At 37.7% G+C, this 27,830-nt stretch overlaps 2 protein-coding genes and 1 long non-coding RNA gene across 3 annotated transcripts; 2 read left to right on the forward strand and 1 right to left on the reverse strand.

Annotated features, from left to right (window-relative positions):
• The first annotated feature begins 13,582 nt into the window (after positions 1-13,582).
• LOC131329055 (disease resistance protein Pik-1-like) lies at positions 13,583-14,864 on the forward strand. The gene is made up of 3 exons (XM_058362110.1): positions 13,583-13,730; positions 13,836-13,914; positions 14,327-14,864. The coding sequence occupies exons 1-3, from the start codon at positions 13,722-13,724 to the stop codon at positions 14,617-14,619; spliced, it is 381 nt and encodes a 126-aa protein (XP_058218093.1). The 5' UTR covers positions 13,583-13,721; the 3' UTR covers positions 14,620-14,864.
• On the reverse strand, positions 14,672-16,146 carry LOC131329058 (uncharacterized). Its single transcript, XR_009200606.1, has 2 exons — positions 15,327-16,146; positions 14,672-15,235 (listed from the first exon to the last, which is right to left on the reverse strand). It is a non-coding gene; the product is annotated as an uncharacterized LOC131329058 (long non-coding RNA).
• A 6,567-nt stretch (positions 16,147-22,713) lies between these two features.
• On the forward strand, positions 22,714-24,516 carry LOC131329054 (disease resistance protein Pik-1-like). The gene is made up of 3 exons (XM_058362109.1): positions 22,714-22,823; positions 22,921-22,996; positions 23,732-24,516. Exons 1-3 carry the CDS (start codon positions 22,818-22,820, stop codon positions 24,055-24,057), a joined length of 408 nt encoding a protein of 135 aa, XP_058218092.1. The 5' UTR covers positions 22,714-22,817; the 3' UTR covers positions 24,058-24,516.
• The last annotated feature ends 3,314 nt before the right edge of the window (positions 24,517-27,830 follow it).

Here is a 27,830-nt window from a genome sequence, read left to right on the forward strand (position 1 = left end):
TTCTGTAAAAATAGCTTCCACAAAAAAGCAAAGGTTAACAACAATTCTAGTGGGCCTCCTCTCGTATGCAAACTATTTTTTTTTTTTGGATACGCATGGAGTGCAATTTGGTCTGAAAAGTTTGAAACTTTTCAATAACCTCACTTTTATGGTGTGACAGCTGTAATGAATTTACCTGAGGCCCCGTTTCTATCTAGTAAGAAAAAATCACTAAAAACATAACGTATTTTACAATTTTATTTTTATTAATAAAAATTTTTATCAGTTGGTTTCTATTGACAAATTTTTTTTACTAATTCAACAAAATTTTCAGTCACATACCTATTAAAAACTTATTTACTATCAGAAATAATTTGACATTTCTCAACAACTTATTTACTATCGAAAATACCAAACAACTTTTTGACTATAAATAAAATTTTACAATTTTTTCGCTACCGAAATATTATAATCACGTCATGCACAGAAGAACTAGAAAAGTGAGAAAATTCTAGTAGTCTGGAAAGTTGCTTATTTAATTACAACTAGAGTATTTGTAACAAGTTGCTTTTTTCTGTTCTTCCACCTACTTTCAATTGTTGACATAGTAGTGTGAAAGGAAATTCCGTTTGACCCAAAAAAAAAAAGAAGAAGAAGAAGAGAGATAGTAGTGTGAAAGGGATATCTGAAAATGGAAACCAATCTAGATTTTGTCATCTTCCCCCCCTCGCACCAAAATCTGGGCCATTAGTGGGGTGCACTAATGTGGATTTATTAGTTTCTTAGAGAAACTTCTATTTGGTTTTTGAAGTTTGCTATTCAGAGTATTTATTCTATAATATGGATTGACATAGCAGCAAAAGAGTAGTGCGACCGCGCTAGAGCCACATATATCCGGCCATAGATCTGCTCATATTTGTGTCCAAATTTGTCTAAATGCGCACTTGAGTTTCGTAATACATTGATGAGACTCACGAGTCACGTGCATCAAACGACTCTAAACACATTCGTATCCTAATCATTATCGATATTTAATGAAACAACCTACGTCACATCATTAACCACACGTAGGAGAAATATTTAAAAGTGATTCCTTTCGATTAATGGAATATATGGACCCAATTTGAAGGGAAGAAACATAGAATCATCATTCAGCCAACAAAATTTGATTGGGTCCACACGCAATGCTGAGTCGCTCGTAAGCATAATGGCAAACAATGAACTTTGGCGCCATTTGATAGTTTTGTGCCACAAGTCCACATCTCTCTCTCTCTATCTCTCTCTCTCTCTCTCTCTCTCTCTCTCTCTCTAAACTAGTCGTAGTATAGTAGTCCTCAGGGTCAGGGGTCACGGCTAGAAAAAGGCAAGCAAGGTCCACCGCTGAGCCGCGCCTAAACCGCGTCCAGGCAACGGGTCCATCACTCTCAAAATATAGTTTCGTTGCATCTTCCTTCCTTGTGCTGAGTCAAGACTACATAATGTTTGATTACTGGGTTTAACAGTGACAAATCTGTAATTCCAGCGATTTGGTGTAATTTCCCCAGCTGAGATTTACTTTGGAATCAGCTCCTTTCTGATCCATTTTTGGGATGGACGGTTTTGTTGAACTCTTTGTGGATTCTTTCCGAGCCCAAATTAATTATCAGAAACCTTCACTTTTTAGAACTCGTCAAGAACATTAGTTATATTAGGAAATATGTCCATCGCATATCAATTGATATATGAGTAGTATTTTTGAAATACATTTATGCTTAAAGATAAATATGGGGACATAGAATCAGAAATTTTTATTTTTTGTTTTATGATGTATATGGGTTTCAATTAACTTTCAACAATACAATTGATACCTAACCCCGTGGGATGGGCTTGGTAGTCTCAGCCTGAAACTTTGCTGTTTGTTCCTTCTTAATGTCTAAGATTCGTTTCGCCGTAAAATTCTGTAGATTTTGTCATATTGCAGAGTGTAAAGTCCATATTTTGGCAAATCCCATGACAAAATCTTTTTTAATTTGTATCCCATTATTTATGATGAAACTTATTGTTTTAGAGCATTTGCTTTAGGAAAGGCTACCAATTGTCTTTTGTAATTGACAGAGAGAGAGGTTGTCAAAGGAAAGTAGCATGATAGGAAATCTTTGTGCAAGAGGATTTCGTGGATATTTCATACCAACAAAGGAAATAAAGCAATCCGAGCAAAGGAAATAAAGCAATTCCGTGTATGGCTAATATGGAAGTGTTCGTCAGTCAAAGTGCTCGAGCAACTTCTCTATTCTCTCGGCAGTTTATTTATAAACAGACTTGCTGACTTTTAAAGTTTTACCGAATATTTTTGTGCCGCCTCTCCTGCTCCAAATCAGAGAAATACCTAAGGGAGATTGTGGCTTGTCTCTTGGAGTAATCATATGATCGGTTGATCATCAGACTTTCAACTTAACTCCAAGAGTTCTTTTGAAACTTTGATTCTATTGAGTGAATCATTCTTCCGGTGGGTGCTGACGGTGGATTCCGTAGGTTATTGGAAGACTTGAGCGATTCAAGGCAGCGGCGGTCAAGCACTGGGTGCGGTGAACGAGTGATTCGGCAATCAACCTTGGTCAACCGAGAGCAATTCTAGGTTGTAAGTATAGGTTTGTTTGTAACCGTACAATGAGTTATAGTGCATGATTTCCTTCTCGTGGTTTTTACCCGTTTAAGGGGTTTTCCATGTATATCTTGTGTTCGGTACTGTTCATCATTTATTGCTTTTCAATTCCTTTTATTTTGCTTGATTAAGTTTTTAGATAGCGAAAAAGGATTTTTCAATTGGTATCAGAGCGGGTCGCTTATTAATTGTTGGATTTCTTCCTAGAGCGGGTCTATAGCAATAATAAACATGAACAATAACATGAATCATCCGTCGAGTCGTACACCTATTTTGGATAATGAAAATTTTGACTGCTGGAAATCTTGAATAAAAGCTATCATGAGGTCTGTGGATGAGGAAATTAGGAATTCTTACATCGGAGGGTATAGCCATCCCACGAAAAAAGTAGAAGAAAAACAGGTCCCTAAACTTACTGTTGAATTGTCTCGCGAGGAAAAGGCTGCTTTACAGGCTAATAATCGTGCCTTGGATATTTTATTTAGTGCTGTTGATGTTAATGAGCATCGTAAGATTACAAATTGCAAGATTGCAAAAGAGGCGTGGGATATTTTAGTAACTTGTCATGAGGGAACGGATGTTGTTAAACAATCTAAGCTACAGAGATTCACTACTGAATTTGAGATAATTAGAATGCAAGAGGATGAAACTTTCAATGAATTCTACTCTAAATTGATCGCTATCATCAATAGTTGCGAAACCCTCGGTGAGCCTATTCCTCCTTTTACGGTGATTGAGAAAATATTGAGATCCTTGCCTGAACGGTTTAAGACAAAGGTCACTATGCTTGAGGGCAAACATAAACTCAATGAAAAATCTGTTGAAGAAGTGGTAGGTATTCTCCAAACTTATGAAGCTGATATGTTACAACCCGAGTTTCTAAAATCTAAAGTTAAACCATTGATTTCTTTTGCAAGCTCTCAAAGCGAGTCTAGGGAATCATATTGTGATGATGAGTATAACCTTGAAGCTTTGGATATATTTACCAAAAACTTCAAACAATTTTTTAAAAACAAAATGAGTAAAGGTGATGGTAATAAGAAATTTGAAAACAAAGGAAAAAGTGAGTCTTCTAGTGCTAAAGAAAAGAAGGGGATTAAAGGACCTCCTGTAGGGCCAAAGTGTTTTGAGTGTCAAGGATATGGTCACTTGGCGCATGAATGCATTAACAAATTGAAGAAAAAGGCTAATTTCAAGGCCAACATAACTTGGGATGACAATAGTGAATCTAACAATTCTAAGGAAGAACAAGTAGATAACACAAACTTTATGGCTTTTGGGGTTTCTTTACAGTCGAACCTTAGTGATCATGAATCCTCAGATGATAGTGAGAATGAGGAAAGTGATGAGGAGTTTAGTTTTGATGAGTTAAAACAATCCTATAATATGCTGTTTAAGGAGAGTATTAAGATTAATGAGTCAAATTTGAAAATGGCTGAGAATTATAATAATTCTAACAAGGAGTTAGTGATATTTAAAAAACAAGTGGAAGAGTTGCAAGGTTTTTTGAGCAATGCACTAGTGAGAGAGAAAAATTGAGTAAGGAGGTTGAGAGTCTTCGAGAAAAGAACAAAGTCTTGACTGATTTAAACGCTGCGTCAGAAGTTAAAATAGAGTCATTAAATATTGAAATTGATAATGCTAATATTCTATTTGAGCGTTTGAATACAGGTTCCAAGAAGTTAGACGAAATTCTTGATGTTCAAAGGCCAACGAGTGACAAAACAGGGCTTGGATTTTATGAAGCTTCGTCCTCAAAAATAGTCGGAGGTAAACAAAATGTGATTGGAAAGGTATATAATATTAGACATGACCATTTTCCTAAATTTATTCCAACATGTGACTATTGTCAAGTTAAGGGTCATATTAGACCAAATTGCTTTAAATTGCATGGCTATCCCACCACTAAACATTCTTATGCCACTAACAAAAAAGGTTCTTGTGATAACTTTGCCCCTAGGTGGAACAATGGACAAATGCCTAGACCTGTTGGATATAATGATGACCACACTATAAACATGAATCCTAGACATATATCTATCAGTCAGAGCGAGAGCTCGCAGGTGAAGACCAGACCCATATGGGTCAGAAGATGTGATTTGCATTGTCTTGCTACTAATACGGTTTCTGAGACTAGAAAGATTAACATGTGGAATCTCAATGGTGGTTATTCGTGTCATATGTCTAGCTATACATTCCGTCGGGGTATGCCTCATTGATTGAGTGTTTTTTTTTCTTTTCTTTTTCCTGTTTTACTTAATTAGTAGTGCTATGTTTTATTTCTCAATTGAGTAATCTATTATTATTGTTTTTGTGTGCCTTTACTCCTAGTTTTGTTGAGTTTTAAAGAAAATCCAAAAACATTCATAAATAAAAAAATTCTTAAAAAAAAGTTTTGAGGCTATAAGCATATTTTTCGAGGATGAGTAGTAAGCCATGGGACTCAAATACATGCACATTTTTTAGAATGCGTGCACATTTCTTGCTAATTCCACTCATGAGATATATTTGGATATTAGTTGCACCATGCCTTATGACTTTATGATCGCCACGTTTACACGTCAGGATTAGAGAGATTATTCAGATTTGATAGTTGGTTCTCTTGTCCATGAGTATGTCTCATTTTGTTTCCTCGGCGATTGACCTTTTGGCATCTTGGTTGGATACGATGTTCTCTTGGTTCTGTTTATAAAAAAAAAAACCATATAAGAAAGACAAAAGTCTATTTGTGAGATCTTAATGCTTATCCGGGCGTTCATCGAGTACCGGACAATTGGGGTGAGGTACTCTCTCTCTGAGCGTTCGTGTCACAAAATAGATAGACTTTGGGAAGGCATCCGTGTTGGACAACTAGCTTAGTAACCGGGGATTGGGTATGAGGTACTCTTATTCCCAATATTTGTGTCAAACGGCAGTGGGGTAAAAATATAAAAACACATGTATTTGTTTGGGAGCATCAATAAAAATTGTTATGACAAACTACTCATTGGTTGAGGGGGAGTATTTAATCATTGAGGGGGAGTTATTTCTAAGCCTTGGGATGTCATTTGTATCATCATGCCTGGTTTGACTTCGTGGGAGGAAGGGTGGTTGCCATTCTCATGGAACACGAGAAATCTTGTATCCGAAGATAGTGGTCTTAATATTTCTGACGTGTCACACACCCACTATTGTCATGGACCCATTTTGCATGTTACACTTAATTCCAGATTCATTCATGCTTGGGATGCATACAAATTTACTCATGCATTTTTTTTTTTTTTGAAATGTAGTGACATTTATTGAGACTCATGGTTTAGCACTCGTATCTCGAATTAATGTGTCCGTCTCCTATGGAAACCCAAGTTATTTTGTGTTGATAGTTGCCCGGTGTGGCAGTTGATTTTTACTTTTGCAGATATTCTCTAGACTCCTATTTTTATGGTGTTGCTTTCTCAAAATTTTTTTGGTCTGACTTAAATGGTTTCAACTTTTCAATGGTTATTCTTATCTTTCACTTCCGTGTTTTCATTGGGTGGTTATTTCTCTATGCTCTACCTTTGTCATTCCATGACAAAAAGGAGGAGTAATTTGTTGATTAATCGATTATCTTTTCCAGATTTGCGTTTGCAGCTCTTCACAATTGTGCTCCATCTATTAAGGGATAGGTTAATCGTTCTTTGCTTGTTTTGTCATGGAAGTGTCAAAGGGGGAGATTGTAAAGTCCATATTTTGGCAAATCCCATGACAAAATCTCTTTTAATTTGTATCCCATTATTTATGATGAAACTTATTGTTTTAGAGCATTTGCTTTAGGAAAGGCTACCAATTGTCTTTTGTAATTGACAGAGAGAGCGGTTGTCAAAGGAAAGTAGCATGGTAGGAAATCTTTGTGCAAGAGGACTTCGTGGATATTTCATACCAACAAAGGAAATAAAGCAATCCCAGCAAAGGAAATAAAGCAATCCCGTGTATGGCTAATATGGAAGTGTTCGTCAGTCAAAGTGAATCATTCTTCCGTGGATATTTTTGTGCGGCCTCTCTTGCTCCAAATCAGAGAAATACCTAAGGGAGATTGTGGCTTGTCTCTTGGAGTAATCATATGATCGGTTGATCATCAGACTTTCAACTTAACTCCAAGAGTTCTTTTCAAACTTTGATTCTATTGAGTGAATCATTCTTCCGGTGGGTACCGACGGTGGATTCCGTAGGTTATTGGAAGGCTTGAGCGATTCAAGGCAGCGGCGGTCAAGCACTGGGTGCGGTGAACGAGTGATTCGGCAATCAACCTTGGTCAACCGAGAGCAATTCTAGGTTGTAAGTATAGGTTTGTTTGTAACCGTACAATGAGTTATAGTGCATGATTTCCTTTCCGTGATTTTTACCCGTTTAAGGGGTTTTCCACGTATATCTTGTGTTCGGTACTGTTCATCGTTTATTGCTTTTCAATTCCTTTTATTTTGCTTGATTAAGTTTTTAGATAGCGAAAAAGGATTTTTCACAAAGGTCGTTGAATACTACGGTCATGCCAAAAGTCAAGGCAATCTATAAACATGTTGCGATTCGATATTATTTTGTATCCGATTGACTTGATTATTCGCATGACTCTAGTGCTCAACGAGCTATGCAATGTGAGCGAAACCGATCTTCAAAATGAACCCAAAACGGGGTCGGGGTTTGCCGGATTGCGCAGTGCAGTCCCAACTCAAACCTGGCAGAGAAGCCTTGTCCTTAATACGTGTTGTCTTCATTAACACTAATTGACTTTTATTTTTTAATTTCGTGGTTTTCGCTTACTACATATGCTTTGCTAGGTTGGATCTGTGACGATTTTTGAGCCTAAATTGTTCTCATTTTCATGTAATATTTTTTTTTCCAACTTAGTAAATTGAAGTCTTTATGCTCATCGAAAGGAAGAACTGAAGGAGTATTTGACAAGACAATGAAAATCGCAACCGTTCCTTCCTTTGAACGCTATCCCCACTATGGCAGAACAACAATTTTGGGACGCAAGTCGTAATAGGCTGCCTAATCAAATTGGCGTCTTCGGATCAAATGATTACTTACAACACACCCACCGCCCCCCCCGAATCAAATTGGCGTCTTCGGATCAAATGATTACTTACAACACACCCACCGCCCCCCCCCCCCCCCCCCCCCCCCCCCCGGTGGCCCGGTCTGTCTCTCTCTCTCTCTCTCTCATACAAGTTTGGTTTCAAAGGGCTAGTCCCCCCCCCCCGCTCTCTCTCTCTCTCTCTCTCTCTCTCTCTCATACAAGTTTAGTTTCAAAGGGCTAGTCTTATGGTCAAGTCTTAGATTTTAAAGTTTGCTCCCTCTTAAAATTTCGGATCTCAACTATCACCTCAGATTTAAAGTTCAACGGAGTCGTCTCAAATTTGGATCAGTGGTTATTTTATGTTCCTTTATTTTGGTTAGTTATTAGTTCTCGTTGTATGGCTTGCTCTGTAATGTGATTATTTGTAGATGTCGTATGACGGATATTAATGAAATTGTTTGGTCTTTTGATTGAAAAAAAACAAAAAAAAAACTATCACCTCATTTGGAGCCAAAGTATACTCTATACGGGACTATTTCGGTTCCGAAGTGGCTCAAGGACTGAGCGGGCGTGCCAGGACTTGTCGCGTCCAACGTAAAGGACTGAATGCCCATTTCTTGACTTCTTAACCGTGAGGGCGAAAGTGCTGTAAACCTAAGGGCTGGATTGCAATGTTGGTTCGTGGTTTTGCCTTTACGAGCGAGGACTTAATAATTTCCTAACCGTGTAAGAAAAGAAGTAACAACGTATAATAACTTTATTATGTCATAATAATAAAGTTGGGGATACAAGAGAGATACGAATAACTTTGTTATGTCGTAATAATAAAATTAAGGGTACAAGAGAGATAGAAATGAGGGAGAAATGAGATAGTTGCTTTGCTGGGAAGGCTTTGGTTTTAAGCGTTGAGCTTGATTGGTGTGTGAATCCTTTTTTCATCTTGTGAACTTGCATTTAAAGGCCAAAGGTCTTCGATTTTTCTGCTTGCAAAGGCTTTGTTGTCCTCCTCTTGTGACGCCATGTGTCCTTTGTAACTTCCACTTCATGGGATCATGGGGTCATGGGTAGTTAACAGAAAATTACCCATGTGTTTACTCTTGTTCATGGGCGGTTATGAAGATAGTGGGCCATCTCCATTTGCTATTTTCGTGGGTTATAAAAAACCACTAGTCATTTGACTTGGTCAAATGTATTTTTGCAAATCAACAAGCACTTATCCACCTTCCACTTTTCATGGGTCTCTCGGGTAATGAGCCATTTAATTAAATTAAATGACCTATTTATATGTTTAACTCACAAAAATGCTTCCAGAGACATTATCCACTTCCATGGGTTATGGGCCTTTCTATTCTTTGTTTTTTATATAGGCCCAGAAACACTAAGTCCGTGGCTGAATTAAAATAAAATTAATCGAGCCCAATAAATATTGTCTTGGTCCATTAATTTTAACCCAATACATCTTTATTTTTAGCCCAATCTAATCAAATGATAATTAACTAGCCTTCCAACGCTAGCACATGACTGGATGTCAAAAACAGGTGTAAACAGGGACTTTGCCCCAATTGTAATTGCCCTCTGCCCGTTAGTTGATGGTGGTATTAATTTTTCAAAATGAATCGAATCGAGGTGTGTTTACTTTGACCATACGTAAGTTTTATAGAAAAGTATATACGGTCGGTTTACCAAGAAAGCCAAGGACAAAACTTAAGGGCGAATCTCTATATGCCAAAAGGGAAGAAAATTGTGCAATGTGACGCAGTATGCTATTTGTAATATTTTATTTTGCACTGTCGGTTTTTAGAAGCATGACTCCATAGAGAGGGTACATTAATCTACGTCATTGTAATCTCCATGAAAACAACAACAATCTCTATCAACCCTATGCGCGGATTTATTAATGATAATTCGGACACTCTAACAGAGTTATTTTATTTTTATTCTAATTCTTTGAAAAAAAATATCTCATCCAGTGTTATAATTTTTTAATATTACCGTCACTTCAGAAGTATTCTAATAGGTGTATCACTTTATTTATCTTTGCGTATATACAGGGGGCAAAGCCCAGTGGCCGAAGACAGGGGTGCCCCTGGTTTTGATAGATGGAGAAGACTTTTCAAAAAAATAAAAAAATTTGGCTACAAAAATTTTCGTAACGAAAATAGGCGAAACCTATCTGTTACTAATTAGGAGTTTATCGTACACCCCTATCCGTTGGTCTACGAAAATATGCGTACTAGAGATACACCAAAAATATGCGTACCATCTTGAAATTGGACTCTAGGTATACCTTGGCACCCATATAGTTTGAAGAAATTGTGTATTGATCCTAACCCATCCTTTTACGATGCAATATTAATAAATTTCGTTTGCCGAGAAAAAAAAAACATTAATATTTCTTTAATTAACTTGCAAGTCCTTCCAAAAATTGTAGGTGGGCAATTCATCTAATCTAGGTGCAAACTTTTTATTCAATAGAAATAATATCTACATCGGTCATCGATGACAAAAAAATTCCTCTCTTTGCCAAAAAATGTCGTAACCACTCACTGTGTAATGTTGAGGAAATAAATCCCACATTGCTTGGGAGTGGAATGGGTGATCACTTAATAACATATGGGACCTCTTCACTTATTGCCAATTGGTTTTGAGATGAATATAAAGTTTCCATATGTAATACTTATTTATTTTTTCCCCTCTATTCGCGGCACACAAATGCGATGAAATCTAGGTTCAACGTACAAAACCATCAATTAATTGATGTTAACATTCTTTTAAAGTGATGCGATCATTCTCATTTCTTTTCCGAAGCAAAGGAACATTGACATATGCCACTGAGGACCGAAGAAGAAGGGCAAGAAGCCAACAAAATAGTAAGAAAAAGCCAGAGAAAAATCTAAAAGGACACCCAAAAACCTAATCGAACCACCAAAGACAAACCACACAACCCACATCTGCCAACACCTTATAAAACGCAAAAACGCCGAAACAAGACTGAGAAACCACAAGACAACAATACCAACTCTTAAACGCACCATATGACGACAGACAAAAGAAAGCTAAAACTCCACACAAAAAAAATAGAGGCCTCATCCTCCCTCTCAGATCATTCTCGACTGAGTCAAGTTGTCTTGGGCTAGTCATGTTGTGATGCTAATTACTTGCCCCAAAAGCAAGTATACGAACTTTTCTACGATTTGGCACCGTCCTCTCCGTGTTGTGACAGAACAAGTATTGGGTTGGAATACGAAAAGTACTTGGGACTTTGTCCTACTGTTTGGTTTGGATTTCGAGGGAGTTAGCTAAGTTTTTTAGAGTAATGAGCGAAGAAAGATAAGATAGAAAAATTTTATAGGAGATTGTGTTCAGGAGTTTGGAAAAATGACAGCTTAGGATGCGTTTTGATAATTAATACCCGTCAATGATATGCCGAGAACATTTGTTAATGCTGAAAATGTCCTTGGCGGACATTAATTATCAAAACACGTATTTAGCTGTCATTTCTCCTAGAAATTTTGAGACCCCAAAACGAACAAGGCCAGATTTTTTTATCCTAACCCAAAACCAACAAGGCCCGCTAGTTGGAACGATAATGCGAGTAATTTCATGGCATAAATGGATAAGCTTTTCAGTCTTCTTATATTGGTCGCATATAACTCTTCCTAGCTGGTTTTTCATATTGTTTGCGTAATTTTTTTTTCTTTTGCTCGGAGGGGAGAAACTATCATGTGACAACTCCTCTACACTTGACGAAATGAAACCACGTGGTTTTGGAAATTTATTTAGTTTCAAGATTTAGGTTGAAAGAATGTGACTTTGAATTTGATAATCCCTATACGCAAACTATATATCGGATGGCAATTTTTATACCCCGCACGTACTACTTTTGTAAGTTGAATGGTAGTTTATAATGTTTTTATTTTTATCGGCAAAAAAATTTTAGTCACTTGGTTACGACGAGTTACAAGAAAAATTAGCTCCACGACATTCATGAAAAGGAGAGTTTCCCAAACGAAGGTGACACAAACTCCTATAAAATAAGAAAAGCCAGAAACAGAGAAGGAAAATGGGTACTCACATTTTATAACCGATTTGTTTGGTCGAATAATGAACCCGTACCCGATCGAACCACTTGTTTGGTCGGGTCGGGTCAGGTTTAATCTATATGAATTGGTTGTCTTTTGGTCGGGTCGAGTCGGGTAAGAAAAATAACACCCCGAACCGAAAATTGATTTTTTTTTTCTTCAAAAATGAACCCGTACCCGACCGAACCACATGTTTGGCCCCGCCCGAAACCCTTCAGGTTGGGTCGGGTCCGTCGGGGCTCGAGTTTTTTGCACACCCCTAGCCTCACCCAAATATATCTACTCCCCCCCAGACTAGTATAAGAGCATATCCGTAATGGTAATAATTAAAACCAATAATCAAAATGTGCAACATCAGTATTTGATTATCCATTTAGTGCATAATCAAATTTAACAACCTCTACCTCCACATCGTTTATTTTTGCATTCCTAACCAAAAAACCCCCTACAATACACATTGCACATTTGTCCAATTGGAAACGAGTTCCAATCACGAACCCAACCAAACCAAATTATTTGTCTCGATGAGACGATTCTAATGTGGGGTGTTTTTGAGTTATTGAGTTTTGAATTTCGTTATTGAGATTTGGCTATTGATAAAAATTGTTAAGTTTGGTTATGAAATGAGTGAAATTTGGTTATTTGCTAAAAAATTTGTAACTATGCTTCTAACAATATAGGGTGTTTTTTGAACATTATTATTAAATTTATTTATCCATACCCATTTGCTTATTACAATTGGGATGCTGTTAAGATTAGATCTAATCTGGCTACTGGCTAAGCATTGAGAAACTTGCACATCATTCGGCTAAGCATCGAGAAACTAGTCATTCTCCACTGAATAGTAACAAAATACTAATACGGAGTATTCTTTGATTTTTTTTTAAACGTGTACGATGGGAGAAGTTTTTGGGTGCCGGACAAGTGTCATACAAGTGATATCCCGTCGGTAATCTCAGTCGTTCAAAAATATTTTTGAACAGTCCGAATTTTAAAAAGAAAGAAAAAGAGGAGAGAAAGTGATGGGGTGAGAGGTGAAAAAAGAGAGAAAATAAATCTAAACCGTCCAAAATCACCGACTGTAACGTCGTACCCTCTTGTCACCCAAAAATTCATGAGTTAACCTTGTAGACCCCCCTCCATAGACTTTGAAATAATCAAAGTCGCCGATTATTATCGTTACGATTTTTAAAAATATATTTGTGGGGTTTCTTTAAATTCTCAGAGTTCCAAGCCCAGTGGACTCCTTCCGGGATGCGCACGCCAAACATGTTTGGGACCCATACTTGATAGGAACAGGCTTATCAGCTGTTGGGGCAACCCCAACTGCAGCGTGCAGTCGGCTCGTTTTGGTAATCGAAATTGTGCAATTTATAGAGCTCATTGCGAACTTCAACCATGATAAAAATCATGCTCATTGGATACCAAAATCGATATTTTCCTTAGGCATTTTCCTTGAGAAAAATGGATTTGATCCACTGTCCTGAGTCTATTTTTCTCAAAACAAATGTGATTTTAAGAGATATTAATCAGTATCCAATGAAAATAATTATTGTCATGGTTACAGGTCGCAACAAATTCTACAATGTAAACGATTTTGATTATCCATACGGACCCGGCACAGGCCCGAAAACGGTCCAGCTGCAACGCTGGAGTCGGGGCACCCTCCGCTGCTGATCAAAGACACGACTTCCTTTTGGGTCCATAATTTTACAACCACTAGAATGAGGACACGTTTTACGGGTTTGCAAGTGCATTGGTCATTTTTGCTGACGTGTTCATGGGATGATTCCTTGAACCTCACAATGGCCTTTTGGCTACCAAAATAATTCACTCGAAAAGATCTATAAATAGCTCATATGGGCTTTCTAGCTCACGCCATCACCATCTCTCTCTCTCTCTCTCTCTCTCTCTCTCTCTAGATCTTGTAAGCCTCTGCCAAAAGCTTTTGCAACCCATATCTCACGGCAACCCAAAACCAGACATGGGGAAGGTAAGTTCTATAAATTAATTTCAGTCGTAAAGTAGAATTATGTTCTAGTGATCTTGAAAGTTTGATTTCCCAATGCTAATTTGGATTTTTGTTTTGGCTATGCAGCAAAAGGTGGTTATTAAAGTACCCATGAACGAACAGAAGTCTCGGTCCAAAGCCATGAAGATTGCAGTTGGTGTTCCAGGTATAATATATACTCCTATTTACATTTATATTTATATTATATTACACAACGGTTGGGAACAGAGCGATTATTTGTGGTTCACTTACGGCTTCGAAAGAATTCAATCGGGTCCTGCTTCTTTGCTGTTGACAGCATAGAAGCGTTTACAATCCAATCTGGACTCTGTTGATGTCGTCAATTAATGGTTTAGATATGTCGCAAATTTTCACTGGTAAAAATATTTTCCTACTCGTAAGAATATCAAAATAAATTCGGATCATTGAAAACACGCGATCACTTAGACTGCACGAGCCATTTCCAATTCAATTATGAGAACATAATTAATTTTGCTGCAGACTATGATTCAATTAGAGTTTCAAGAAACGACATACACTGATCAAGTAATCATGTGGTATTATTTGTATGATTGTAGGGGTGGAATCGGCAGCTCTGGGAGGACAGGCCAAGGACCAACTAGAGTTGGTCGGAGACGGGATCGACGCGGTCTGTCTAACAACGTTGCTGAGGAAGAGCTTGGGTTTTTCCGAGCTGGTGAGCGTGGGCCCGGTCCCGGAGAAGAAAGACGGCGGCGGTGACGATAAGAAGAAAAACGAGGCCACGCCGTCGGTTCCAGGAGTGGGGTATTACCCTTACCCGTATCCTTATGGAGCGGGTCATGTGTATGAGATTAGGGACCAAAACCCTGATAATTGTTCCATCATGTGAGTTCAACGATTTTATATATGGAAAAGAAAAAATATGGGCTGTAGGGTTGGGATTCAAGGTTGATTGACCTCTCTCTCTCTCTCTCTCTCTCTCTCTGGAAAAAACATGGGGTAAGAAATTCTGACTATGTATGAGGAGGAAAGGGGTACCAGAGTTTCAACAAAATCTGGGTCTCCAAAATAGTTTTGTATTGAGCTAGTATGCCAGAAGTTGTTCTAATGTATCTTTATTTGTAATGTTTGAAACTCCTCTGTTTAGGGATGTGTAGTCGGATTCCATTTTTTTTTCCCGGATCAAACGAAAATTCATTAAAGATTACGAAAGTGAGTACCACATTAGGATTACATACATAGTCATTAGTCTTACAATTAATGTTAAACCTAGTACTAGTCTAGCACTTGCCTGACATCTAGGCCATTTTTTAGTACAAACTCTCTCGATTTCAAGTCAAAAGTAAGGAAAAAACAAGTTGTTTTAGATTTTTTTTTTTTTGAAATCACATATTATTTCAAAGGCTCAACGGCACCTAAATTTGACGCAAAAGCAACGAATGCGGTTTTTTTTTAATAAGAACAAAACTTTCAAAAAAACACTTTTTGCTTTAGTGGAACAGCACCTTGGTACTAATAGTTTTTAAAATCACGCGGTATTTTTTTAATAAGAACAAAACTTTCAAAAAAACACTTTTTGCTTTAGTGGAACAACACCTTGGTACTAATAGTTTTTAAGATCGCCGGAAATCATAGAGTTGGCATTCTTAAGGTTGGATTCCTTGTTTTAGATGTTGAACAATTCAATTTCACATACTCCATATCTCATGTTTGACCATTAGTCACCTGGCAATCATGATTTCAGAAAAAGCTTTTGGTTTTGAGTTCGACTCCCACCCACATGTCAATAAATTCTTTTGTTGAATCAGGCTTTGCGGGGCTTCTTTCGACATTAATGAGATCCGTGTCTTTTGTTCTCTATTTCTATTTTTTATTGTTCTACACGTGTTACATATTTGTTCGAATGCTTGGCCAACTTCCCAAAAACTAGGAGAACAGAGTTTTTGAAAATGGCTAGAGATGGAGAAGTCAAGATTGAGAAGTTGAATAGTTTGAATTCGCATTCTTGAAGATGCAAATCGAGGGTAACTTGTATCAGAAGGATCTGCATTTGTTTCTCGGTGGCAAGAAGCCACATGACGTTAAACAAGCAGATTGAGATATTCTGGATCGAAAAGTCCTATAGCCTTGAGTCTCGCTCTATTAGTTGTTGTGTCGAATATCGCCAAAGAGAAGATGACAAAAGATTTGTTCAAAGCTCTAAAAAGTGTGGGAAGCCCTTTTACAGTGAACAAGGTATGTCTTATGAGAATGTGTTTAACTTAAAGATGCTTGAAATTAAACGCAATTATTGATGTACATCTCAACGATGTTAATTCGATCATGAATTAGTTGCAACCTGTGGGCCAGTACTATTAATTTCGATGATAGAGATGCATGACAGTTCTTGTACTTTTATCGAGTTTGAACAATTCTTTCGGGCACCACCGAGGGTGGTAGCCTGGTGGGCAGGTGCCCCTCATGCCCAGGCAAGGTCTCGGTTTCGAGCCTTGTCAAGTGGCAAGGGGGTGGGGGATAAAGCATTATGCCTACTTGCACCTAGGTGGTGCTGTGGTGACGGCCTGTCTTTCCGGACCGCAGCTATGGCTCAAACCGAACATTCCACAGCGGATAGGGAGCCCCTATGGTCACGCCCAAGGGGGGTTGCTACGCTGGTCGCCCCCTCCCACCCTTTTATCTGATCAAAAAAAAAAAAAAAAAAAAAACAATTCTTTCGGGCCCTCAAAGACAAAATTGGAGGATGTTGTGTGGTTGATATCGGGAGAAAATGCTCGGAGAAAAACCTTAGGGGAAGATGTTACTTCGAGTTTAGCGCGTAGTACTGAGAAAACGGGCAGGAATAACAATAGGGGTAACTGTGGAAACTTTATATCTATCTCAAAATCAATTGACAATGAGTGGAGAGATTCTAAATGTTATTAAGTGATCACTTATTCCACTCCAAAGTAATGTTTAATACCCCCCTCACAGGCAGTCGCGTCCAAGGTCTGCCGCGTGTAGCTTATCATCGTGCAGCTTTTTTGCTGGTCTGTCATCGTGGGTGTCGATTGTGAATTTTATATAATGTGGGATGGAACAGGTCTCGCTCTGATACCATATGGAAACTTTATAACCAACTCAAGGCCAATGGATAGAGCTACGCAGATCGAGGTCAAAGTATCGCAGGGGTAAATTTTGTGAAGGAGATGCGAAAGCAGAGGGTTGCTGGGACTTAAGTCCGAAGGGGCACCTTAAGCGAGATTGTAAGTAAAGCACTGAAGAAGCAATAGAATGGGAATAATCAAGAAGGTAAGAAAAATGTCAATGTTACCGATGATTCAAATAGTGATGCTTTGATTTGTTTGTTGGATTCTCACAGTGAATCTTGGATTGTATATTCGAGAGCCTTGCTTTATGTCACTCTATGCATGGATATACTTCGTATTTCAGAACTGTGTAGGGGGGATTTCTGGAAGGTCTATTTAGATAATGATGAGATCGACTTGCTGAGACTGAATCATGTTAGACGTGTGCCTAGTATGACAAGGAATCTGATTTCAGTTGGTCAGTTGTCAAGAATGGAGTTGTAACATCTTTCACAACCGGGACATGGAAGATGACCAGGGGCAATGGTCTTGGCGTAGTTGATCACCGGGATTGTGATGACCCGAATTTCGACATTTACTCAAAATTAATATGCCTCCAAAAAACTTCAAATGATAGGCCATTGAATCATTGTATAATACAATTGTTTTAAATCCTCAAAATACACAAATACTCCAAACATCTCTGCACCAAAATAATCCCTTTAATGCACAAATGGGTCGCCAATTATCCATCTTGTACCTGAAATTACAAATTACGCGAGAAGTATATAATACGACGGACTAATGGGGGAAATTCAAGTGATATTAGCTTAATCAACATATCTTGATTTTTCAAACAGGACTTCACACAAGGGCTTTCCTAGGTACGTACATAAACAAAATCTAGGCCCACACAGCTTCAATCATTGCCATTGGGCCTTTTTGGTACATCTCGGGGGATGGTTGTCCAAGCCCACTTGTTCATGTACCCAATAATTCTAAGCCATTCAGCCGCTATATCGTACTCAGGCTCCGTTCCGGAACTGAAAATAAATTCTTATTTTTAAGAAGGCAATTTCAAGCTCAAAAATTATAAACTAATTGAAATATAAAAATATGCAATATGGATCTTGTTTGGAAAATCTCGATGAGATCTTCTATACGATGCAAAAAAAAATTGAAACATTATTTTTCATTTACTTTATTTTTAAATTTGAAAATGTGAAATAAACTGTTTATTTTTTAAGAAAGTTTCTGGAACGGGGCCTCAATGAACATAACAACTACTCACTTAATAGGATCATCTTGTTCGTCATAAAAAAAAAAAAAAAAAACTACTCATGCTGTCGATAATGAATGATAGAATCCTATGAATGGTTAGATTAACAAGATTACAAAGAGGATATATAACAAGAAAAATACTCTAGTAATTTGAAAAAGTAAAGTATATTTACAATACCTCAAGGCTGCTGTAGGGTTCAATTTAACGAGATCTTGATCTTGGTTCAGGTTAGGTTTCTTCCTCCGTGGCTCCGCACTCCTGCTGCTGATCCTGCAATAAGTCACTAGGGCTGGGATAGCCCAGTGACCCTCCGACCATCAAGTTAGATCTCAAGGGGGAATGAGGTAGATTTAGGATTAAGATAGAATGACATACCTTTCCAGGTGAGTATCCCTTTGTATTTATAGACCTAAATTTACTTGTCCTCCAAGCTAGCACGTGGAGGTCACGCTCGGATAACCGCCTCGGGTGACGTCATATATATGACAGAAAGGAGTGAAGCGGTTACGGAGCACTTGGCCAAATCTGACCCCAATGATTAAGCTTGCCGCGTAATCCTCATCGGGCCCATCTGGCATAACTGCTCCTGCTAAATGACTTTGGAAGCGTCGGAACAAACACAATGCTGTTGATAGCTCCGAAGCGACCGAAGGCCAATACCGAACGCTTAACTGAACAGATTACCGAGGACATCTTGTACTAAGCTACGGACTCGACCTTCTTTGGTCGTCGGTTCACACCACTCGGCGAGATTACCAAACCGGTAACCGAGGCCACCACAACTGCATTTGTGATGGAGCATACTCGTCCTCCCGCAGCAAGGCTGCATTTGGTATCATTGCCAGAGACAGTGGTGGACTCGCTCAGTTTTGGAAGGATGATCATGTGAAGGTGTCATTTGTTATCTCTATAGAGGCTTGGGCTCTACGGATAGCTTGTACTGCAGCAATGGAACATGGGTACTCACAGGTGGAGTTTGAATCAGATTGCTTGAAGCTTATCAATTGCTTTAACAACAAAATCTCCCCCTGCCCATGGGAAATATCTGCCATTATTTAAGATATTAAGAGCTGGGCTACTAACAAGGACTGGTCATTTACTTGGTGATGTAGAGAAAAGAATAGAATAGCGCATTGGCTTGCCTCTTCATGTCTGAGCAAGTCAGTTATACTTTTACCGGGTTGTATTTCGCCCGAGCTTGTTCAGTTACTCTCGAAAGATGTTTTCAAAAAAAAAAAAAAAAAAGTGATGATGCAGCCTTGAAATGGAGTATAGTATAGTGAAGTTAGGAAGAAAGCGACCATTTGGTATCGCAGTTTTCATAGAGGAGTAGATTTATAAGAGCATACCTTCGTCCTCTAAATTTAGAAGTCCATATATATACACCAACCTTAGCCATCAGCTGATATTAAAATTCTCCAACCATATATATATATATATGGGTGGTGAAGTGATCAGTATGCAATCATTCTCAACCGAGTCAGGTTTACTAAGGCTAGTAGTGATCATCTTGTTATAGTAATATATATAGCTTCAAGTCTTTGTGCTAAATGCTACAGTAAATACTTGCTCCCGAAGCTTTGTTGACTTGGGCTCCTCAACTTTTGGTACTAGTTAGTAATTTCAAGTCTTTGAGCCACATACTTGCACCCAATGTATCGGAATCAATTAATTTGTAAATCGAATTTGGTCAGCCACCCCCTCTGGTGACCGAATAACTTATAAAAAAGACTATTGTATCATAGTATCAGGTTTACTCGGGCTAGTAGTAATCTTGTGGTACTAATAGCTTCAAGTCTTTATGGTAAATGCTATAATAATTACATGCTGATCCCAAAGTATGTTGACTTGGGCTCCTTAACTTTTGGTACTAGTTAGTAATTTCAAGTTTTTGGACCACATACTTGCACCAAAAGTATAGGAATTAATTAATACGTGGATCGAATTTGGTTGGTCGGCCACCCCCTTCTGGTGACCGAACAACATATAAAAAAGACTACTATATCACAGTATCAGGTTTACTCGGGGCTAGTAGTCATCTTGTGGTATTAATATCTTCAAGTCTGTGTTAATTACTTGCTGTACTCAACCTTTTGTACTAGTACTAGTTAATACTCCCTCCGTCCTGGTTTGTTTATCCTCTTTTTGACTTTTTAAGAGCGTTTGACCTCTCAAAGAATTGGCTATAATTTTCAATTCGTAAAGTTTTTAATATGCAATATGGATCTTGTTTGATAGATCTCAATTAGTTTTATTATACAAAATCTTCAAAATAATAAAAAACATTATAAAATATAAGATATAAGTATATTTTTGAAAGACACGTATTTCGACAATTGGACAAACAAATTGGGACGAAGGGAGTAATATCAAGTGTTAATTCGAGTCAATTACTTGCACCCGAAGCATACGAACTTGCACCCGAAGTATGCGAATGCAATAGAATTTGTGAAAACATCATAAGAAAAGGACTACCCTGTCTACTTTACGCCGGTGGTAGTTTTATATTTTAATTAGTTGGTGGCAAAATTAATTATAAATCATATTTTGCTCTGCATAAGGAATTTATTGTCTATGTTATAGTAAAAATTATAAGTTTATGGAATGTTTGAGTACCTACCTTGTTGACCTTTCCCATGGACTTTAATTTGAATCGATCAAAGTCGCCTCATTTTATTGGGGGACGTAATTTACCACCACCAGACGGAAGCGTATAAAATGGCTGCATTCGTCATTTTGTTGACGTACTCCATAAGATTAGGATGATTCCTTGCATCGATCTTACTCGTATAAACCTCACTTATGCCGGCTTTGGTCGGTCTGTTTCGGGAGTAACGTGTTGGGAGCTTTGTGCTCACGATTAGGACTTAGATATTTATTTGCCTCTGGTTGCTTATTGTTTTTCCTTCGTTTATTGGTGGGTTTTTTCTTATCTCTGTATTTAGATGGAAATTATGTATAGATGCCATATGGCTTTTACGAATGAAGTTTCTGCTTCGGATAAAAAAAATAAAAAATAAACTATGGCTACACCGTTTGGTGTACACCAAATGTATATTAGACTATGTGGGACCCACTAGAATTCATTATTTATAGGATAAATAAAGCGAATTTCATCTTTCATGGACGTTGAAACGATCCTTCAAATATTTAACGGACGTAACCACTCCCCTGGTTGGGGTCTGCATGTGTCGCCCTACCTTTGAATCGATACACAGTTGAGGAGGCCGATCATGTTCGGTTCCGCATAAATGATCGGAGTCGTTCAATATATTTAAAACATATTTTTAAGAGCCTTTGTAAATCATCAACCCATTCGTATATCAGTAAGAGTTGGAGTAGATCGATTTTCCTACAAGAATTCCTAAGGACGAAAATTGAATAAATTGAGGTAGTCCTTACCAATATTCGAATGTAAATGAATTTCACACAATCTGACGTACATTTTGTGTAAACTAAATGATGTACTTATACTTGGGCTCTTCACCAAAAGGTTAAATTTCATGGAGACCCCCTCATCTATATATCGACTTTTCTCACATGCACCCTCTCAATTTTAAAAGTGCCCAAACAAAACCCTGTCACCTATTCAAAATGAAAATCTATGTAACTTTGTTAACAGAATGAAAACATTGAGAATTTACCTTCCATGTCCTTTTTTCTCCCCCTCTCTTTCTCTCCCTTTCCAACACAGCAGGTATCCCAATACTTTGAATCTCAGTAGGAGCTGAAATACCCACCGGTATATCTTCAACCTAAAGGGCAATTTTCTTCTTTTATCATAAAAGGATCTCCTACTAATCGGAATTCTTAAGTTCGGCCAATTTCACATGGGAGTAAATTATTAACATATACGTACTGCTTTTCCTAAAAAAATAAGAAAGGAAAAGAAAAGAAAAATGGGAGTGAATGGTGCATGGTGACAATTTTATAAAACACATCTAAGTTTATAACAATTTTATAAAACGCATATTCTGTTTATGATCGTTTTGGCAAATCATCGCCATTGAATTATTTCAGTTGATCACAATGCACAATGACTTTGCATATGATGTAGTATAGGTTGGAGCACACAAGTGGTCTTGCTTAATCACCACTTGCAAACATTTATGTTTGTACCAATTCACATAGCCGTTGGTGCTGAAAATATTTTCTAGCTAGATCTAATTTTCTAATCCTTCACTTGAGATTGGAATGTCTAGACCAGTAAAAATGTAGGAAAGGTGGTCTTGCACTAGCCCTTTGCAACAAGTAGCTAGCTACCACTACATCCTCAGTCCGGCCAGTTGCAAATCGAACATTGAGACAATGGCTCGTACGAACAACATACAGTGTGCCATTGTTTTTTGATTTTTTAATGCAGGTGTTCGATTTGTGTTCAATTTGAGGATTGACTTTTCATAGGAATTTAAGAATTTAAGGGTATTTTTGTCCAATTCATACATTTGGTCTAGATATTGATCCTCAGTTAACGGTTTTTAGCAGAAAGGTTCTAATTGATTAACGTTCATAGATGAGGGGGACCGTTAGGCACTTTTAAAGTTGAGGGGTACTTACAAGAAAAGTCGTCAGATCCGAGGGTTTATGTGAAATTTAACCTCACCAAAAAGATGTACTCCTATAAATAGCCGATGGGCTGTTTAACTTAAACTCATACATACCTCTCTCTCTCTCTCTCTCTCTCTCTCATACACCTTTGCCAAAAGCTTTGCCACCCCTAGTTCTCAGAAACTCGAATCCATGAAGGTAAGCCCTATAAGATAATTTTGGTCAATCAAGAAGAATCATACAGTCTAGAAATTTCATCAATACTAATTTGAAATCTGTTTTGGTTATGCCACAGAGGATAGTTATTAGAGTAGCCATCAAGGGACAAAAGTCTCGTTCCAAAGCCATGAGGATTGTTGGAGGTGTTGCAGGTATATATGTATATTGACATACGTCAATCTCTTCATTTTTGTGCACAACTTCAAGGAATTTATTCTTAGGGGGTGTTTGGGAGTCTTATATTTACATTTTGCATTCTAATTGAAATTTTTCTCAAAAAACGATTGACTTATTGCAGTTTTGTTGGATTAATAAGTGGGGCCTTCTGAGCCACTTATTTGGTTTTGTCTTGAAAATTTAAAATTGGGACAACCAATCAAAAAGAAAAAAATTCATTGATCACATATGTTACTTGTAGCACAGGCTTTTGACTCTTTAAATTTTTGTTACGCCGTTAAGAAGTTCTCATTAAGATTTTTTGAAGGTGAAAGTTTTAGAGATAGTTGCACAAGTACCTTAGTTTTGATTCGAACATATGGGCGCATCTGCCCAGAAAGGGTTACCAAGAGGGGAGGGGGATGGGGTTCAGTAGATGGTATATTTAGATTTTGATATTTTTTCATCTCGGACTTTCTGAAAATATTTCAAAATTTAGATGATTGATTGCCGAGATGAAAAGATATCAAGACTACGCGAATTGCTCTGTACTAGGCAAATTGCTCTGTGCAAACCAAAATTCATAATTCTGCTCCCTCTTGCCTTTTATGTTAACTTACAATTTTGCAAGAATTCAATTATACGAAAACCACTAATCCTGCTGAAGGAAATACCTCAATTGCAATTCTATGAAAACAACTTACGTTAATGTGTTGTTTGTATAATTGTAGGGGTAGAATCGGTAGCTTTTGCAGCGCACGACAGTAACCACATGGTGGTGACAGGAGAAGGGATTGACGCAGTGAAGCTGACTAAATTGCTGAGGAGGAAAGTGGGATCTTCCGAAATAGTAAGCGTGGGCCCGGGGGAGCTTGGCGGGGACGGCTACGGCTACGGCTACGGCATTCCAGTAGGGGGGTATTACTCTTACCCTTACGCTTATGGATCAGGTCAAGGTTATGGGTACGAGTCTAGGAACCAAAACCCGTATTCAAATGGACCAAGTTATGGGTACGAGACTATTAACCAAAACCCGAACAGTTGTTCCATCATGTGAATTAAAAAAATAATAATCATACAGGAAAAGAATTAATGTTAATAAACCCCCCCCCCCCCCCCTCTCTGGATTGAATGGAAGAATCTGGGTTTGTAAAGTAGTTTTGTGTAACTGGGCGGGTTAGTTCTGTTGATGAAGACTTTCTTAAGTTAAGAAGCCATGAGCGAGTGCATGTGAAAGTTCGCCTAATACTCGAATTGGTCATGCATCTCATTTGAAGGTCATGAGTTCAAATCCCTCCAGCTGCTTGTGGGTGTTATTTCCCTTGTATTTGTTAGGATTATTTCTCCCCTTAATATGATTTTTTAGTTGGATAAGATTTATAGTGATTGCGGACTTGATTCCAATGTGATGTAATTATGATACTTGTATTTTCCCTTGCCAGTTGTAATCAAGTAGTTTTGTGTATACAGAATGTACTACATTAATTTTTTGTTTAACGGATCTTGATTTCGTAAATCTTTGATCTGGCTCTTGTTATTCTATTTTTGTCACTGAAAAAGGGGAGAGAGATGAATATTTGAATCTCCTCTTTCTATGGATGAATTCTGATTACTGATTAGATAGTGAATTAAGGAGAGGAGACAGCTGGCTGTTAAAGATATTAAAAGTGTTCAATTTAGCAATTGGCTCGGTATCGTTTTCTCGTGAATCTTAGGTCATTTTTTGTAATAAAATAAAGTGCTCAATTCCAAAGAACTTCCAAAGAACTCCTAGGGGTTGGCCGGGTGGTAATACTAATATTAGCTAGCTTGTGAGGAGACCATCATCCCTTGACATAGCAATGAATTAATCTGATCTACTTGTATAAGTTCCTTCTTTGCCTTCTTTTAATTTACACCCTACAAATGTAAAATCCCTAATGTATTTGTTTTCTGTCCTTGTAAATTTCAAGTTTTTGACTTGGGCTCCTCAACTTTTGGTTTACTAGTTAGTAATTTCAAGTTTTTTAGCCACATACTTGCGCCCACAGTATAGGAATTCATTAATTTGCGGATCAAATTTCGTCAACCGGCCCCTCTGGTGACTGAACAACGTATAAAAAGACGACTTGTATCCGGTTTAGGAATTCATTAATTTGTAGATCAAATTTCGTCAACTATCCCCTCTGGTGACCGAACAACATATAAAAAGATGACTTGTATTTGGTTTACTCGGGCTAGTAGTTATCTCGTGATATTATTAGCCTCCTAGTTGATCTTAGTGCTAATTACTTGCTCTACTCAACCTTTTGTACTAGTGCAACTAGTGAATAATATCAAGTGTTTGAGCCAATTACTTGCACCCGAAGTATACGAACTTAATAGAATTTGTGACAAAACAACATAAGAAAAGGACTATCGTGTCTGGTTTACTCGGGTGGTAAATTCGGCAAAATTAATTATAAATCATTTGGAATCTTTCTTCTCCTTTTTTGAAACGATAAAAATATTATTAATGAGAAACTCGAAAATCATTTGGAATCTTAGAAAAGCATCGAGTTATCCGAGATACTTGTCATTTTCCTCTAAATAAGGAATCTTGTTCTTTTTAGGATTTTGGTTTTGGATTTTGGATAATGAGTGAATGAATCTTTGGTTGGGTTAGGGTTAGGTTTGTGCTGAATTATGCTGATCTGGGCTTTTAGGCCTTTTTAGGTGTGGGCTTGTCCCAATGGATGTATTCCTGGATTAAGCTCAGCCCGTTGGGCCTAGTTCAATTCCTCCGTGTGATTTGGAGAAGATGGTCTTGGATGGTCAGGCCGGTGTATCCAAGCTCCTATTATCTCTGTAACTTTGTGTTTATGAGTTAATAAAATTATTTTTTGCTGATAAAAAAAAAGAAAAGAGTGAAGAGAGATAGAAAGACAAACAAAAATAATAATTGAAAAAAAATATATATTGAAGACCGTGCGCAACAAGCTCTTATTATCAATGTTTTATTATACTATTTAAGTGTATGGTATGTTTGTGTACCTTGTAGAACTTCCCCACGTACTTTGAATCGATCAAAGTCGCCCTATTTTATTGGTGGACGTACTTCACCGCCACCAGACGGACGCGTATAAACAGCTGCATTCGTCATTTTGTTATGGTTCCTTGCATCTTACTCGTAAAAAAATTGGTAATCATTTCACCAAAATGTATATGTGGAATCCATCAGAATTTCTCATTTATAGAATCAATAGAGCGAATTTCATATTTCATGGACGTTGATACAATCCTTCAATTTAGTGGACGTAACCACTCCCTAGCTTGGTTTGGGTTTGTGTCGCCCTGCCTTTCGATTGATATACAGTTGAGGAGGTCGATTACGTTTTTAGTCCCACATGCACAAATAATCGAAGTCATTCAATATCTTTAAAAAAATTTAAGTGCTGATGAATATATATTTTTAAGAGCTTTTGTAAATAATCAACCCATTCGTATATTAGAAAAGGGTTAGATCGATTTTCAGACATGAATTCGTAACGACGAAAATTGAATAAATTGAGGTAGCTCTCACCAATATTCGAATATTAAAAGATTTCACACAATCTGATGGACATTTGGTGTACACCAAATGATGTAACCATACTTGAGCTCTTCACCAAAAGGTTAATTCCATAGAGACCTCCTTATCTATCGACTTTTTCAATGCACTCTCTCAACTTTAAAAGTGCTCAAACAGAATCCCTCTTATTTATTCAAAATGAAAATCTATGTAACTCTGTTAACGGAATGAGCACATTGACAATTTTTACCCTTCTATATCCTCTTTTCTCCCTCTCTATCTTTCTCTCTGTTCCAATACCGTAGGTATCCCAATACTCTAAATCTCAAAAGGAGCTGAAACATGCATCCATTTCCGCCAGAGCCCCCATTGCTTCGTCACTAGACCCTAGCTCCTCAAAACTCGACGCCAAAACCTCCTCACTTTTCTTCCTCTTCTTCTTCATGTTCTCTATTTTTTTTTCTTTTGAACAACTTCTTCTTCTTCTACTCAGTGGGTGGTGGCGATCAGGTTTGTCTGGTTGTTTTTTTTTAGGAGTCCTTGAGGTGCCTAATTTGAAGCCTCTCAAGGAGGATTGAGTGCTTTAAGGGTTGCAATAGTTCTTCTATTGAGGTGTTGACGGAGCATAGTGGCCTAAAAACGAGGGTGACTCTGGGTGGTGGTGCTGTGTTGGTGCGTATGGGAAATTTGAGAGTGGGTAATAGTTGGATTGGGAGAGGAAAGAGAAGCCGCGGGTTGAGGAGGTCAAAGAGGAGCATGCTTTAAACATTGTAATCGAGATTGTTTGGGATTAGGGTTCACCGGGAATTGTTTAGATTTGCTTCGGCTTTAGATTGTCAAAGCCAAATAGATTTTCTCATTTAACGTTTGTAGAGGAAATCAATGAGCTCCTTTTTCTGGTTGATTTTGTCATAACGCTTACACCTTAATTTGTATTCTGCATCCATTGATATATCTTGAACCTATAAGGGCAATTTCCTTCTTTATTCTATTCTAGAGGGATCTCCTGCTAATTGAAATTCTTAAATTCAGCCATTTTCACATGGGAGTAACATATATGTAATCCCTTTCCTTGAAAAAGAAAAGAAGAAAAGAAAAAAGAGAGAGAGGAGGAGATGGTGCATGGTGACTAATGGATATCGGGTACAACAGATTGATTTTTGATTTTCTAGAGTAGGTGCTCAATTTGTGTTCAATTAGGGGATTAATTTTTGCTCGGAATTTAAGAATTTAATTCGGTTGATTTCTAGTGAGGGGAGGGTATTTTCATCCAATTCGTAACGTTTGTTCTATATATTAAA

Source organism: Rhododendron vialii, chromosome 6a, assembly GCF_030253575.1.
Source record: "Rhododendron vialii isolate Sample 1 chromosome 6a, ASM3025357v1".
Taxonomy (NCBI): Eukaryota; Viridiplantae; Streptophyta; class Magnoliopsida; order Ericales; family Ericaceae; genus Rhododendron; species Rhododendron vialii.